Genomic DNA, 18006 nt, shown 5'->3' on the forward strand with positions numbered 1-18006 from the left:
ATGAATGGCATAGGCAATTTTCTTTCCATTTATATATGTTCTAAGATTAAAAGTCGTGCTGTCTCTCCGTTTCAGCGTAACGTGGTCGCTCCAATGAAGCGTATAGATGAATGCGCTTGTGATATAACCGTAACAAACAAGCTCAATTTCGTAGCGTATCCATACATGATACGCAATCGAAATTCTTTGTTGAAAAGCAAATAAACGTAAAATAACAAATTGCCGATTTGATTATGATTTCCAACGGATTTTTCTGACGATTTTTTTTTAGGTGCTGAATAATTTTATTTAATAAATTATTCTATCACGTCACAATTTTGAGAGATTTAAAACAATATCTTTTATATTTTAAGATGTCAGTTTTTAATCAATTATTTAATATTTTAATAAATTACTCAATATTAAATCTTTAGGCATAATTTTACTCAAGGAAGTGCCAACGAAACTGTAAATATCCTGTTATTGTTTTTCATATAGCTACATAAATTAGTCAACAAAAATTAGGTATTAATTTTGATCGCGGGGGAAGACGCGGATTGTATGAAATCTCACGGAACGAATTATGTCGAAGATTTAACGAATAACGCAATTTACTGCTGTCGATCGCACATCCTATGGCTGCGGCGGATCCATCGGCACACCCATACCTCGCCCATAGTAATTATACCTACTATTCTTGTGAGGAATCTGCCTATCCATCATGCATACTTTTAAACCGATCGATGATCATAATTCGAGTTATCAACCTCACGTTAGACTATTATCTCAGCTATTTTCATCTCAGAGAAAATATTATACGCAAGCAAAATATTATATGCGAGCAAAATATTTTTTAATTTGATTAAACGCGAGGAGTTGCGCAGATTGGAAATATTACAGAAACATATGAGCACGGTACGTAAATAACAGCTATATAATGGCAAAAAACAACTTTATCTAGAAATATGTAGCTAGATACAGATCTGAAAATAATTTTGTTTATAGATCAAATATATCATCGAATATAACATGAAAATAATTATGTAAGACTATGTTTTGACTGTTTAAACTGCTTGTTAGAATATTAACATTTTTTGAAATATTGTTACCAATGTTTAAGCGTTTTACATAATTATTTTCATAGTCTAAAAAAATTATTTTTAGATTTGTATATATTTAACTAAATTTTTAGATACTTCAATAAAACTATTCTTTCCTGTAAATATGATCGTCACGTTCAGAAAGTCTCAGATGATGTAATAACGTTTGTTCTTCGCAACATATAATTTAATTTTAATATGTCACACACACACACACACACACACACACACACACAGAGTGTTTTATATAACTGATAAAAAGAGAGATCATCCGTAATACAATTGTCACATGAAATTTTCGAAGGAAAAGTGTGCTTTCCACTTATCTCAAGGAAAATGCTGAGAGTAAGAAATAGTTGCTTTGCAACTATTATGAAGATTCATTAATATAATTATAGTACTCGCTCTTAGTTTTTTACTAAAACTAAATGTTTAAATCAATCATATTAAGAATCTTAGTTATTCTACATAAGTCGCAAACGCAAAATGTAGTTTGCGACACTTGTTGCGACAATCAGAATTGATCAATATACATATAGTAAAGTAGTTGGATTCTATGACCTAATTTATATTTATTATATGATTTTTTAAAAATCTTTAACAGAATTCAAAATTGAGAACATGGTAAAATTAAAAGAAAGGAAACATTTTTCTGAATCTTGAAAAAATATAAGACATTTCCAATTATTTACATGGATACTATGAGGATTTTAAGAAAAAGTAGCATTTGGGTACATATTAAGTATATGTATATTTCCTTTTTTTCATAAAATCAAGATTAGATATTAAATTAGATAGATATTGATTGTAGATATTTATCTACTTATCTACTTATTTTCACGATATTTATCAGGTGAATTAGAATTCACGGTCTGAAATAAAAAGTATTGAAAAGTTATACCTATAATCGATATACGTGTACTTATAATATATCTAAGTTGGCTATATTGGCTTTACATTATAAAGAATTTTCTTTCTTTGTTATAAACATACGACTAAATATAGTGTTGTGAAGTATCAATTTATAAGAGCGACAATAAAATGAACTACGGAAATTAATAACCACCTCTTGGTAGTTATAGAAAGTAATTAAGATAAATGTATCAGTTAGTGGACAGTTAGTGAACATCATCCAATTCATTAGACAATTAAAGTGGTACAAAATTTTAAATATTAAGCTTATAATGATATGTACGATTCTAAATAAATTTGTTATTTATAAAAATTTAATAATGAATTTATTTAAAATAATATCGTATCATTAAAGACTTAATATTTGAAATGTTTTATCATTTTATCTAACAATTGATCCATGTCCATTAACTGGTCATTTACTTTACCTACGAATTACATCGTTCTGCATTTTACTGTACTGTACAATAACAGAAAAATAATAGAAAAAAATTGAGTAATAAACTAATGCAATCAAGTCAGACGGACAACTTGCATAGCTCTCTTTTTAAAGTCGAGAAAGGTAGAGAGAGAGAGAGAGAGAGAGAGAGAGAGAGAGATTTAAACCTAATTTAAAGTTAAAGTAACGTTAGTGTAATCGGGCCTTAAAATCTCATTGTATAGACACCGCTTGACTCGACGTTGAGGAGCGATGCGCCACTTGCATCGCGAATGCCTGCGAATGTATTCATCCAGTCAATCCACAATCGTAATCGTAATCCGCAGAGTACCGATCGATTCTGGCCACGCATCACGTGCAGCCTCCAACCCGCCCGTGTACGTACCGCAGCTCGATATTGTTGGACGTGGCCCGTGTATCTGGGTCAGCGACAACGGCTATAATATCCTACACCGTGCGTCATGCGCATAAATCCACGCACACTACATTGCGTATGGCCGCGTGCAAACGACTTTACGATCGTGACCCATCATGTATGTATACTTCTTACTGGTACACCTAGTCATGCCCAGCGCGAGAGTACACGGCGCGAGTAATGAAATCTCGATTAATCCGTTACCGTCAGATTCTCATTTCAATGAGTCTGGTTCGTCCAAACGATGTCGGCTGACCATGCTCTCGATTTGACGTTCGTTTTGTGCCGGATTAGTACCGTAAAGCGCGCCTGCATCCACGATACAATCGGGGACGTTTCCCGAGCGCTAACGCGATTTAACTTCTCGATTAAAATGTTCGAAGTAATTGGTTCGAATATCGCGAACTAATGAAAGATTTATCCTCTTTTATTACTGAAAACTTTCGACGGAGATACGCGTTTGTCGTTAATACACACCGCGGAAAAGAGTCATTTGCTTTCACCTTCCATCGCGTTGTCGTGACGAAAAAACATCTTGGCATTCAATGAGTTCAGTATTCAACAGCAAAATCATCCTGATTCGTCATATTGAAAGTTAGAAATTGTTTTTCCATTCACGAGCTATTTCCGGAACTTTCGCTCGCAAAATCAGCGAAACCAAAAACGCTTCGCGCTTTCCAATTCTATAATAAATCACTATGTCGAAATTCGAGATAGCGTTCTATTATATATACTTAACAAAATAAAGCGCAATTAACATTTTTTATATTTTATGTCATAAATACAGACAAGTCGTCACTACATTCGATTTTCAATTCCATAATTTATTATTTATTAAAAATTTATCAAAAATCTTGAAATTAAATTAATTTCTATCTCTGGACATGAAAATCGCATGAATTTTGTAAATTAATTTCTAGTTAATAGAAAATATTTCACTATTTATTAAAGAATAAATTTTTTTGTCGCTAGTGATAAATGTTTATTTAATCTTGAAAAATGCGTATTTATTAAAATTTTATATTTTTTTATATTATTCTTTTATGTTTAAAAAAAAATACATCGATATTAGTAATCTTATCTTCATTAAAATGAAAATATAAGGAAAGTTTAATTATTAATCTCAAATGTTTTAAGAATTTGATATAATTTAATTTTCTTTTATAAACAGTAGAAAACGGAATATAATTTATGTAATAAATCAGGTGACTTATTCTAAGTGGATGAAGAACGTGTTGACAACAAACAGAAAATGCACATTTACAAGAATATTTTAAATAAAATCACATAAATCATTTTAAGTAAGGATCATTGTTTAATGTAAAATATATATATTTATTGATGGATCTGTATATACATATACTGTATATCCATTATTATTACCAATATTAGCAATAATAATTATAATTATAGTAAAACATGTAATTATAGTTACAGATAAAACATTTTTCTCTTCTTGTACACTTTATTGTATATAACTCTGTATATTATCTATTTATTATAACTCATAAAATTTATCAAAATTATAACACGGTTGAGCAGTTTTGAGATTGGAATTATTAAATTCAGTATTAAAAATCTATATAAATGATTCTTATTTCAGTTTTGAGATCGGAATATTCAGTATTAAAAATCTACGTGGTTCTTATATTTTCTTTGTTGAATTTGAAAAAAGTTGCTTTAATTGTATTCTATTAGAACTTGACACCTCTATTCATGTATAGTTTTTCTGCATTTCTTTCAGCAAGTAAAAGTGAAAGCACTCGTTCCAGTTGACATTACTCAACCTCTTTTAAGAAAAGGAGGTAAAAAAAAGGATTGTGATAGCGTTTTTGTTCAAGTCTTAAAAGTTTTCCGATACTTTACCGATGAGATCCACGAGATGCACTTATCTCACCCGCGATCAAATGCAAATTCGGTAAGCTGCTTGTTTCGCGTGCTTACGGAGCAAGAAGAGAGAGAAGCGGAATTAGTCGTGCAAGACTGACTAGCCAGGGGATAGACGGAAGAAGGCGCGCCGGATTATGCGAATTAATTCCGAAAGTGCAAACTCTTTCAACTTCTTATCCCGGAGATAGACTTAACGAAACCCTCCTGCTTTGGTTTTCCTTGCATACATAATAGATACTGTGACCTTATTACTCCAGACGCGGAATTCACTTTCGGCAAACGGCAACCAAGAATTTCCTTGACTGTCAGCTGAAACAAAGCAGGACTGTCAGGTTTGACTAATGTCCCAAAAAATTCTTGACTGCGCGAGATGTTTTTTAACGCACTAACTTGATACATCCAATTGTAGTCCTCGGTGCAGATTTTTAGTTATACGTACGATTACAGGCGACAAATTATATATAATAATATATTGTATGTATTTTAATTTTGGTTACACCAAATGAAGAATATATCGTCGACCAAAAGTTTGAAATCGTTAGATGAAAATGTCTATTATATGAAATAAAATTAAATTTGTGAATTACAACTTATATTACATAGTTTGTAACGCGCCCCGAATCAACGCATTGTTCCCGACGAACAGTTTACAATATGTGTTGGGGATCGTGTGGCCACGCTTCAATAATCTACGTAATCATCTACGAGCTTAAATTGGTACAGTATAAATAGAGGAACAGTCTATTATATTCGTAAGTGCGTTAGCTGACTTCGCCAAGTCTGTTCCGGAATAAGCTCGATGAAGTCCCAAGAGGGATGCTTATCACATAATTAGCAAAATAAATTGATGCTGACAAAGGAGAACCGATGATAATCGAAGTTTCGCAGTGAATGTCATTTTAATTATTCTAAGGTTCATATTATCTCACTAAAATAATTTAAGCAATGTATAATTGATTATGAAATAATTTGATGCAATAATCTTTTGGCAGTCTTTTTATCTAGTTTATCGAACATTCGACTTCTTGATCATTGTATTTGTTTTTCAAATAAGTATTATAAGTTATTCTAACTAATTTTTTATTAAGACACTACATTTTTTTAAATGAAAAAGTAAGAAAGTTTTTGTTAGTTTTATATCGACAAAATAAATGATTATTTGTTTCTCTCGATGCAATATCGATGATGGCGATGGAAGTACATTGTCTGAGTTTACGAAATTAATTCGACTAATATTGGCGAGCTGGTCCTCGTCATGAACAGCGGAGCGTTACTTTTCTACGTTGAAAAGATTAAAAACATATGGTTACGAGAATAATTTGGTCATATTAGATGTACAACTTAATTCTCGGTTTTTTTAACGAAAATATATTTATTTACAATTTACATGAAAAGGAATAACCTTCCAATCTTTTAATTTTCTTCAGTCTGACAAGAATTTGGTTCTAAATGCTATTTTAATTTTTCGTCTTCAATTTTGTTTGATTGTCCAGGGCGTTTTTTATCTTGGAGATTGAAATTGCTATCCCGAAACTTTTGAAACTACTTTTTATACATACTATAAGGTATAGCATTTTCACCTAAAGCCGAGCAAATCATTTTCTTAGCCTCATCAGCATTTTTCTTCAATTTAAATGCGAGAAGGAGGCCTTAAATGCTGCTTTTCGAACGACATTACTTTCACTGCTGCGTTTTGAGATTATATCATAACACTGTCAACTATTATATCTCGTTTCAAAGCTGAAGGATTTAGGAAAGGACGTTTTAAATCGACTATACGGTGGGAAAACAATTTTAATTTGAATAAATGCTGTAACCGATTAAATGTAAGGGCTGAAAATTTAATTGTACACTTGATATATCCGTACGGATTTGACGAAGGACATTGGCGATAATCTAGATAAATTGGTGAATGAATTTGTAAGCAAAAATTAGTGGAGAACTTCGACATTTGCAATTATTTAGGTTACAGGTTAATTAAACTAGTAAATAACAAAAATATAAGGACTCTTCATATATAAAATAAATAACAACAAATGAAGGGCGAATTAAGAGTCAGCGCATTCTTTTAAAAAGACATATAATTAAAGACATAGTTTAAAAGTACAGAAAAGATAAAAAAAGAAGAAAAAATGTGTACTAAGAAATAATAACGGTGAAAGATAAACATATAACATTACAAGTTTTGGCTACCGGATTGAGCCCTCTTCAGATGTTAATATAATGGAAACAGAATTAAAAAATAATTGTCGGAAAAGTTCACAGATTAAGAATACACGCAGTTCGGTTGAGTAGCGATGTAGAACTCAACATTATTCGTACGATTGAACAGTCAAAAAAGTGTCATGTCTCATAGCAAAGTTCTAGTTGATAAAAAAGAAAAAAGAAAAAGAACTCTTATGAAAAAAGTAAATTTAAATAAATTGACAACCGTAATTACGATAAGAAGTAAAAACTCACCAGCAAACATATGTAAAAGATCAAAACTAATGTATCAATATACCATCTGATCAAATTTGACCCGGACTGGTCCATTTAAACCGCGCGCGTAAATTGAATCGGTAAAAATTTTTTTTTTCTAGATTGGTACAACCTTCTCTGACATTCGTGTGAAATTTGAGCGGGATACGTCAGTTAGTGTGTGTTTGGCAGCCATTTGTTTACGACGCAAAAAGTTTCTCTGGCGATTTTTACTATGAAAAAAAAAATTGAACAACGAGTTTGCTTGAAATTTTGTGTTTCCAATGGAATTACGGCTACGGAATCATTGAAAATGTTGCAGAAGTGTTTTGGGGAGTCTACTCTATCGAGAACGCAAGTATTTGAGTGGCATAAAGCATTCAGTGAGGGTCGTGAGGTCGTAGAAAACTTGTCTCATGCGAGTCGTCCATCCACCTCTGTTAACGACGATAACATGGAAAAAGTGAAGGAAATTGTGCTTGAAAATCGTCGTGTTGGCATTAGAGAGATAGCAGAAGCTCTCAACATCTCTTATGGATCGACTCAACACATTTTGGTTAATGTTTTGGGTATGAAGCGCATCGCCGCCAGACTCGTACCGAAAGACCTGAATTTTTTGCAAAAAGCACGTCGAGTAGAGGTCGCAGAAGAGATGCTTGCCAACGTAACTGATGACCCTACATTCATCAAACGCGTCATTACTGGTGACGAGACGTGGGTTTATGAATATGACGTCGAAACTGCCCAACAATCTAGCGAGTGGCGCGCCAAAAATGAACCGAAGCCGAAAAAACCACGTCAAAGTCGGTCGAAAATCAAGACGATGCTCATCGTTTTCTTCGATTACCGTGGTGTGGTTCACCATGAATTCGTTCCAGAGGGTCAAACGGTCAATAAGGAATACTACTTGGCCGTTTTGAGGCGTCTACGTGAAGCAATTCGTCGTAAACGGCCGGATTTGTGGGCAGACAATTCATGGATTTTTCACCACGATAATGCGCCGTCACATTCCAGCCTGATTGTGACTGAATTTTTGGCCAAACACGAAATAAAAGTCATCGCTCAGCCACCGTATTCGCCAGATTTGGCTCCCTGCGACTTTTTTCTGTTTCCGAAACTCAAATATCCGCTCCGGGGAACGCGCCATGAATCGATTGAGGCCATAAAAAGAAATTCGCTGAAGGAACTAAAGGCCATCCCGGCCGAGGCCTATAAGAAGTGTATGGAAAATTGGATTAATCGTTGGTATGCTTGTATTGGCTCAGAAGGAGGCTATTTTGAAGGCGATCATAAAGATTTGTATTAAAATACATAAAATTGTTGTTTTTTTTAACCAGTCCGGGTCAAATTTGATCAGATGGTAAGTATTAATAACAAATACCAGTATAAAGAAGAATAGAATGCAGATGTAAAAACGGACATTGTGTATCGACTAATGTGAACGCTCGCTGAAACGAATCACCACGCACTGAGAGAGGGGACGGGCCGTCAGTATAAAAAAAGTCAAACTTTATTTACAATGGGTAAATATGCCTTATGAAGACCTTCAGTGTCCGTTTGTAAATTAAGACTGTTTTTCTGCTTCTTAATGTAAAGCATTTCGGAAATTAAACGTTTCCTATAACAAGGCTCTTCATCTAAGATCGTTGTCCCATTGGAAATCGTGATTGCACTGTAGCCTATGTTCAGTGATGACAGAACGGACAGAAGTTTTATGCCTGATATGATTACGATGTTCAGTAATTCTGGTTTTCAATTGTCTGCCCGTCTGTCCAACATAAGACGTATCGCAATTGTTACACGATATTTTATATACTACATTGCTTTTCGAACTAAATTAGTAAAAAAAATTAATATAAATATTTCATAATTTCGCAGGCTGTCCTCCTCCCTATAGTTGGCAACGATTTCTACGAACAAGACAAGTCATTGGGTCTGTGCATATGGTATCGTAATGTCTATAATTCGTTGCTTGCGAGCAGAGATATTTGCATAAACCCTTCGTCTCAGCCTCGTTAAATCAGTATAAACGTTTGCGATTGAGTTAACGAACCTGCTGAGTCGTCGAACTTTCAGGATCTCATCATTGAGAACAGGCTCGACGAGACGGAGGATATCGGAGGATATCTTGCGAAATCTACGGAGACTTGCAGAGATTGTTCTAACTAGTATAATAGACAGTTAGCTAATACGAGAGGCTAACACCAAGGCCGTGTCGCGACTGGATTTCCAGTGACGAAGTTGATTTTGATTAATAAAGAGCGTCACACGTCGCCATACGTAAACAACACTAATTACAAAGAAATTTTGGCTCACTCTTTCCCAACGAACTGTGATAATGTCCACAAGGAGAGTCTCAGGGAGAACGACAGAGCATCGTAATTGACGCTCCCGACAATGAAGCTGGATCGGCAAACACGGCGATTGATTAATTTAATCTCCCGGATTAACGTCAGAGGCACGAAACTCACTTTCGGGGATTCACCCTTCTAATGATTTTTATGCGTTCTGATTGGACGAGCGTTCATGGTTGACACAGCTCCTGGCCCAGAATTGCTCACGTTGAAAGAAGGGAGTGAACGATAGTGACACAATTTTGTTGCTATTGCTTTGACTAAAAGGATGAATACGTTCGATAAACCATGTTGTCCATGTTAATGTAGAATTTTTCTAGTGGCGTTATGCTAAATGAAATTATACAGCGTCTTAAATCCAATGGGACGTATATCTAAACATGTGTTAAAAATCATGTCTTTGGCGAATATTCAGCTATTAGTCAACTATGGTTCGTATAAAAGAGAATTGTTTAAAATTTAATCAAAAAATATTGTGATAAATACAATCACAAAATATAAATATTTTTTTAAATAATAAGATCGGAAAGTGCCGTCAAACTAACTAAAACTATGAAAAGTCCGACATGTTAATTAATTCATTAATTTCGCATGGCAATTACTCAAGCTGATAGTATAAAGAACTCCGCACTAATTATATGGAATATTGGGTCCCGATAAAATGAGTTATGTATAATGGAGCTTATAATCTCGCGAAGGAAAAGATGTCATAGACATGAAATTCAATAATTGGATAATTTCTGAGTTATGATAATTCCTGAGTTCATATATGATACACATCACACTTAATATGGAGTTTCCAAACACTGAAATGTGTTTTCTCTCATTCAATTTCATTATTTTTTAATTAATTTGGAAAAGAATAATGTTCATGTAAAAAGTAATTATTTTAACGAAGCATATTAGGAACATTAAAATAATCATTTTTTATATCGATACTATTCTCTTTCAAATGAATTGGAAAATGAGGATTAAATGAGATTTCAAAAAATTTTCAAAACATATTAAAAACTTTGCTTATTTAAATTGTTGAAACAATTAAAAAGCATGAAAGCCAACGTTGGTTCTTTTTGCGCAAATAATTTTCCATTGTTATATTGTCATCATTAATTTACATGTGTATTTAATTTACAAACGTTTTAGACCTCTGTCTTGAATTAAAAAATTGTTTAATCATTGTTTTAATTAAATTAACGACATATTGAGTAGAAGCGATAACGATCTACAGAAATAATTAAAAAATAACTCAAGTGTGGATGTAATTTGATGTTATGAATTTAATAGTATATAACATTTGTAGTAATTCTGATCCGCTAAGACTTACGCGATGTATTGTATAATTAACATTTTTAACACTATGAACATTTTTAACATTAAAAACCGTCGATGACGCTATTTTGGCTCTGCTGACGATAAAAAATTTTATAACTTCTGTAAATTTTTGTACTGTTTAATATTTTCTCTAACGTTTTATTACTTGAAAAATTTTATTTACAAAAAAATTAATCAATTTATTTACGTTTATATATAAATAGTTTATTTTTATTTTTACCTCGAACTACCGAAGTCATCAATTTGGCACTTATAACTAAACAAATGGAAGTGTTCTCTTCGCTTTTAATAAATTATTATCTAGATCAAAAGAAACACATATATTTTTATATGTTCTCATATGCACTTTCAGAGAGTGAAACAGTTCTTTGACAAAAATTGATTTTTCGAAATCAGTTTCTTTGTTTTATAAAAACTATAAAAACTATAAAATTATAAAAACTATAAAAAAATGAGAAAACTTTTTCAATAAAAGTTGAGTGGTTTTAAGAATATTTTAGTAATAGTAATAATTGTTGTTAAAAAATTGTTTTAAATTTTTATTTTTTTAAATAAATAATTGTTTATTAAACAAAGATTGTTTATCATTATTGTAAAATATTCTTAAAACCATTCAACTTTTATAGAAAGTATTTTTTTCATGTCTTATAGTTTCAATGATATTTGCTTCAAAAGTAATCGATTATTTGTCTACTATAGCAGTGAAAAAGAGTGATATGCATGAACAGTGAAACTATGCACGAAACTATTATTAAATTGCAATAAAATTGAGTAAAATTTTATTTTGCAGTTATAAAAAATATCAAAAATATGTTAATATGATCTTATATTGTATATAAATAATGTGTGCAAATAATATAAAAATAACGCTTTATTAACCGAAAACAAAAATAAGCGCCAAATTGGCTTAGGAGAATATTCAGTTTCGGCGATTCTAATGTTACAATTTTGATATGGAAAAATTTCTAAAATGTAACTGTAAAGCATAAAAGATGTACATAAATTATAAAATATATGTATAAAATAAAAAAAAATGTTTAAATGCGAACTTTTTTGTGCGCTTGTAGTGAAAAAATGTATTTTATAATGAAAGTCGAGGAGGTGGGCACTCTAAACTGCCTTGTATTTGCTGTTTTAATTTACAGGTACGCGTTTGTTTCGTGACGTGTGCATTTCAGGATTAATATGACTTACATTTTTTATTTTTAATTAAACCACTGACTTTTTAATTGCTCCCATAAGATAGATTTGCACCGCCATTGTAAAATTATCGTGATGCTCATCGGTTATCGTTTACGAAAGTGAAATTCGCGTAGGTATTGGCTATAATAAGATAAGGGGGAGCAGGTGACGTAGTAGCTTTGCCCACGATGGCGATGATTTATGTTGAAAGAAATAGAGATAAAAAGAAAGTAGAATTATAATTCCTTAAATTTAACAAAAAAAATTATGCAAAGCTTCTATGCAAGTTTTGGATGTAGATTTACGTTCTACTTATATTCTATCGCACAGTCATCGAAAAGACAAGTGACAATAATTATTAGTTTCTCTTACGAAAGTGAAACTTTTCCTCCCTTTGGAGTTGAAATAGTCCGCACTGTTTACAGAGCGGTTATAATCTCTATAGAATCAAACATTACGTTTGTTCCAGAGGTGACGATGTACAACGATCGATCGAGCTGTTGGACAAGGTGCTCTCAGAGTACGACGAGCACGACGCAGAGAGCGAAGGTGGCGGCGGTAGCAGCGGTGGTGGTGGTGGTGGTGGTGACGGCAGCGGCAGCGGCAGCGGCGGTGGTGGTGGCTGCGTCGGGAGCGGAAACGGCGGAGGCATCGGGGATTGCGGCAGCAGCACGGAACCAAGCATTGGTCTCACGCCCGACGACGAGAGTCCGTCCTTAGGTACCCTTTTTCCCGTTTATCGTCTTTCCCCATTTCTTATTTCCTAGCGGGACTACCGTTTCCTTCCCTATTTGCCGAACGCAATTAACTAACGTTCGCACGAAAGATGCCACTTGGATTGCTCTTGACGTTTATTATTAATCTTTCTTTTTGCCTAAAAGATACTGGTAAGAACGAAAAAAAGATGGTTATTTTCCTGCTTTGAAATATTATGTATTGATACGAGTTGAAATAATAATATGACAAATTAAATTAACGAGCAATTTAACTTGTGATATTATTACTCTAGCTTCGGTTTAGAGTTGTGTTTTAAGACCGAGAAATAATCGGCGTACAGTTTGCTTGAACTAAAAATTGTATAAATTCACAAGAAATATTAGACACGAAGAATCACCTTGGCTAAATATAGCACTTTTCATTCATTGTGATGAGTTTAATCTCATCGATCGATTTTCACTTAATATTGTTAATACATTTTCTCAAATTAAATGTTTATCTGTACTGTTTTATTTAAATTGACGACATATTGAGTAGGAACAGTAACGACCTATAAAAATAATTAAAAACAACTCAAATTAAATATAATTTGGCATTATGAATTTAATAGTGTATATTACATAGTCGGAAAATGTGTATTAAATTTCACACATTTTATGAGTCCCAAACGGTCCGCTCAAATTTTTATGTTAATTTAACACAAAATAAATGTTAGTAAATAACAAATATTATGTAAAAAAATTAATACAAAATAACACTGATTTAATTTGTAAAAATCTTGCATATGTACATTTAATATGACAAATCAGTTGATCTTTGACATTTATGGCATCACTCTTGTACGTTTATTTAAATATTCTTGCATGTTCATTTCTTCAGATACCACAGGCATCACGTCGTACGGTTTCGGAATTCTGCGGTATTGCTAATCACAGAAACTCTTGAGATTTGCGGCTATCACACGTATCTAAATTTTAACACCAATTATAACAGAAAATAGATAAAAATCGTACAACTCTAATTAATTCATTATCCTATTATGACATAAACCCTTAAAAACAATTTGAAATTATAAGAGATAATGTAAAATGACAATAACAAATACATAGATTTTAAATAAATTCAAACTCACATTGTATAAATTTTTAGAAGATTTATTTTAAAGATGTCAGAGAATTTGCTGGTTGTGGCTGTGTTGTGATCCATTGTTAATGCCAACGTTTCGTGAACCTTGCCGTTTACTTTATTAGAACGAGAAGCACACTGATATTGAGTAATTTATTTTTGTTTAAGATTCAGTGAAATTAGTTGTAACAGTACTTAGGAATACCTCTTAATCTGCACAGTACATGAGAAATTAATTCTTGATATTAGGAGTAAACGAAATTGGATAAATGCAAATTATAAATCCAGAGTGTATGGCATAAGAGAAAATCTTACAAAAAATAAATATGAACACCTACAGCTACATATAACTTTACTGAAAATGCATATCTGAAATGCGGCAGAAGTGCATGCTTAATCCGTGAATACTGGAAAAACATTTCTTAAATACGAAAAAAAAACACAGGCATATGTGAGGCACGAGTGGGATCGAACCCAAAATCACAAATCACTCTAACCACTCCTCTGAGCTCCTCTGGAAAACTCTCTTTTATAAATCCTGTTGAGGGAAAGAGGGAAGGGGAAAGGGAGAAGAGGCATTTCCTTAACTTATCAGGAGAGCAATCTTCCATATTTTATTTACGTTATAATCTGTGTCCTTGTTTAAATTATCTGAACATTTCTGTATCTTTAATTTTTAGAGCCTCCCTGTATTCCTCGGAAAATATGATGTGACAATATGATGTGATATTTTCGACATCATTGATATCGTTGTAGTTATAGTAGTCGTTTTATCAAATAGTATTTGATGTCCTGTTTGAATGCTGTGTTATTATTCTGACAGTGTAGATAATTGTGTGATATATTTCAAGTATCTCATTGATATTCCTCCATGTGCACATTAACCGTTCTCCCAGTTTTACCGATGTATATTTTCCTGCAAAATATTTTGTACACTCTTGCGGAACTGAATAAAGGTTTTTAGAATTTCTCAAGATTTGTTCGATCTTTCTTGAGGGCTTGAAAATAGTCCGGATGTTTGTTCAAAATTTTGCTGATTTGGTCTGTTATTCCTTTCAAATATGGAGCAATAAGTTTCTCTTATTTAACTTATCCTGCAGTTGTTGTGTGTCCGACTCTTTTGCCCTACTCTTGTACTTTGCTGATTGTTCTGAAGTCTCAAAAGTTAAAAGGTTTTTTTGTCAAAAATCTTATGTGGATTGGATGAGATAATTTAAATATTTAGTATCGAATATTCTTCATCGATACGCCTTCATCGATACAGAAACATCTTTCACTCACAAAAGTAAAAAAATATGTTTTTTTTTTGCGCAACTTTTAGAACTCATTTTTTCCACGCGGTTCTGTATAACGCCGAACGAATATTTTCGACAAAATTGGCCAATATCTGATGAAACGGAAATCAATATCTCAATTTCTCGAGTACACACACTAGCAAACTGACATACTTGATGGCGAGAATTAGTTCGGTTCTTTTTTTTCCGGAAATTCGTCACGAAACAGATAGAGTGTCACGAATCAGAGAAATATCGTGAATTGCGAACTAGCCGAAAAAAAATTTCATCTGACTCATACTTTACATGTTTTGCACTTATTTCGTACAGATTCTTTACGTACACCAATTTGCAAACTTTTGCATTACTCGCGGAATGTTAATTAGGGACGATTGCAGACCACTTAAGTTATTTTTTATTGTTTTTCTCATATGGTATTAATTTGTATGTAAATTAACGTGTAATGAAAATTGTAGTTTGGTATTTTATTTATTACTACATGCTTTTACTAATAATGAATTAATTTATTATACATTACACATAACACGGCGCATGCGCATGCTCTAAATCACGTGGCAAATTTATTTATGGTGCAAATACATGTCTTCATGCTGATATTTTATCTCCTCGAAGAAATATTACGTCATGAAATTTTTTTAGTTTCTTATATTAAGTAGAATGTTTATATATTAAGTAGAATATTTAATTCCAATTATCAAATGCATTTATCAAAATCAATGTTAAAATTTCAACCCTTTAATCAAATTATGATTTAGCCAATATTTAAACTCAATAAATATTATAAAGAAAATTTTGTCTAAAAGAAATTAGATTGTCAAACTCTCACGGGTAGAATTTTTATTTACCATATTCATTCTCTCGTGTCTCGATCCTGCTAACTAAAGTTCGCATGTGGTCTCGGATTAAAAGGATTCAGTTTTTCGACTCAAGATAGGACCGACGATTGTACGACTCTTTGAAAGCGGAGTCATAGCGTTCTTGCGAAACGTCGATCCATATTTCGGAATCAAATGCGTACGATTCACTTCATTCCCTTTCATGCGGATGCATGCGAAACAAAGCGTCTGCTCTTCTAATGTCCTTCTATACTTCTTCTTTCTTATTCATTCGATCTCTAAACCAACCTAACATATGATCGAAGTTTGGACGTAACATTTATTTTTGTCCACGAAACTCATTTCCTATAGTAAATTTTCTATAGTAAATTTCTCAGTATATACACGTACACATTGCACGTAATATTACAATAATATTGCAGTATTGTTACAATATATTAGAAATATTACATATTATTGTATAATGTTACAGAACTATTAATGTATATTACAATGTTGATAAACAACATTGAAACAGTAATATTGTGGCAATATAACGTCTTAAGAGTAGTAGAGACATTTATATGATTATAATAATCAGAAATAGTAATGAATAGAGAAGTTCATAGAGATGAAATAATGCTGAATGACAATTAAAATCGTTCTAAGATGCTTCTATAAGCATTGAATTGTCAAATTGCTATCAATTTAACTTGTGATATTACTGCGGTATTTCAATGGAATTTGCATTTCAAAATTATTTTGATATTTAAAGGACGCAATTTAAAGGATATAGTATATAAATTCACATTTATACAAGCTTTAGATGCAACTATACCGTTAAAAGGCATTTATCTCCTATTGTTTGTGCGTGTATAAATAGAAAAGACAGATTGAAAGAGTCAATAAATAATTTATAAAATCATTTAAAATGTACATTTAAAAACGCTTTTGACACAGTTGAAAAAAATTTTTTTAAATTTAATTAATAAAATTTTTAAAGAAAAGTAGAACTTTGGAAAATCAAATAAGGTTTTTATACGAGAAGTACGTATAAACAGCTTGTAGAAAATGCATTTTATGAGGAAGACGAGAAGAAAGGATAGGGAGGAAAAGATTATTGTCGAATGCAGCCCCAACTTATCGGATAGCGGATCGTCGGACGTACGAGTCTTTGACTTAGCTGACGTTTTCCTCCGTTCTGAGATATATATTTTCCCTTATTTCCATCGAAATGCTCCTACGAACGTAGAACATAAACCTGCCGATTTGGCGGCCTGCCATTCAATTCGCAGAAAATCGACGTGAAAGCATGTACACCCTCGCTCTCGAGAGGAGGGAAAGAGATGAGAGTCGAACTCTCTCGTACAGAAATCATCGGCATTCTATCGACAGCACTCACTCTCGCTAGTGCACCTGCGAATGATAGTCAATGATTAACTGAGAATTATTCACTCTCGCGTGCACACAGAGAAGAACATAGTGGTAATATCAATAAAGATAATTACACAAGCTTTATATGTAAAATTTATAGTTTATAGTTTATAATTAATTAATGTGTAGTTAAATAAACTATGTTATATATAATTAACTATAAAATAGTTTATTCTAATAAAATAAATTATAATTGAATAAACTATTTCATAGTTAACTGTAAAATAGTTTATTGAATTATATATATGTATTTATATAATATAATATTATAGTTAAATAAACTATTTCATAATTGACTATAAAATAATTTATTTAACTATATCTAGCACGCGCGCGCGCGCACACACACACACATATTAGTTCTAGATATAAAACTTGTCTAAGTAGTTGTTCTTTATAATTGCTACTATTATTTTTTCTCGATTATGAGAGTGAAAAAAAGGAATTGATAGTATGGTATCCACGATAATATTCATCGTGATATACAAATCATTCATTAAATAATATATAATTTTTAATACTAATATTAGGTTAAATAAAAAGTCATCGCGTTTTTT

General features: G+C 32.2%; 2 protein-coding genes across 5 annotated transcripts in view; both read left to right on the forward strand.

Annotated features, from left to right (window-relative positions):
- LOC108755222 overlaps nt 1-18006 on the forward strand; it is a 163704-nt gene that overhangs the window by 82937 nt on the left and 62761 nt on the right. For all 4 annotated transcript variants that reach the window (XM_018498117.1, XM_018498116.1, XM_018498119.1 and 1 more), the window contains one exon: nt 12533-12783. In XM_018498117.1, the coding sequence (XP_018353619.1) occupies nt 12533-12783 (251 nt within the window). The remainder of the gene's footprint in view (nt 1-12532; nt 12784-18006) is intronic.
- LOC108755223 (putative uncharacterized protein FLJ37770) lies at nt 7116-8228 on the forward strand. Its single transcript, XM_018498120.1, has 2 exons — nt 7116-7751; nt 8159-8228. Exons 1-2 carry the CDS (start codon nt 7431-7433, stop codon nt 8189-8191), a joined length of 354 nt encoding a protein of 117 aa, XP_018353622.1. The 5' UTR covers nt 7116-7430; the 3' UTR covers nt 8192-8228.

This window comes from Trachymyrmex septentrionalis, unplaced genomic scaffold (genome assembly GCF_001594115.1).
Source record: "Trachymyrmex septentrionalis isolate Tsep2-gDNA-1 unplaced genomic scaffold, Tsep1.0 scaffold86, whole genome shotgun sequence".
Classification (NCBI taxonomy): domain Eukaryota; kingdom Metazoa; phylum Arthropoda; class Insecta; order Hymenoptera; family Formicidae; genus Trachymyrmex; species Trachymyrmex septentrionalis.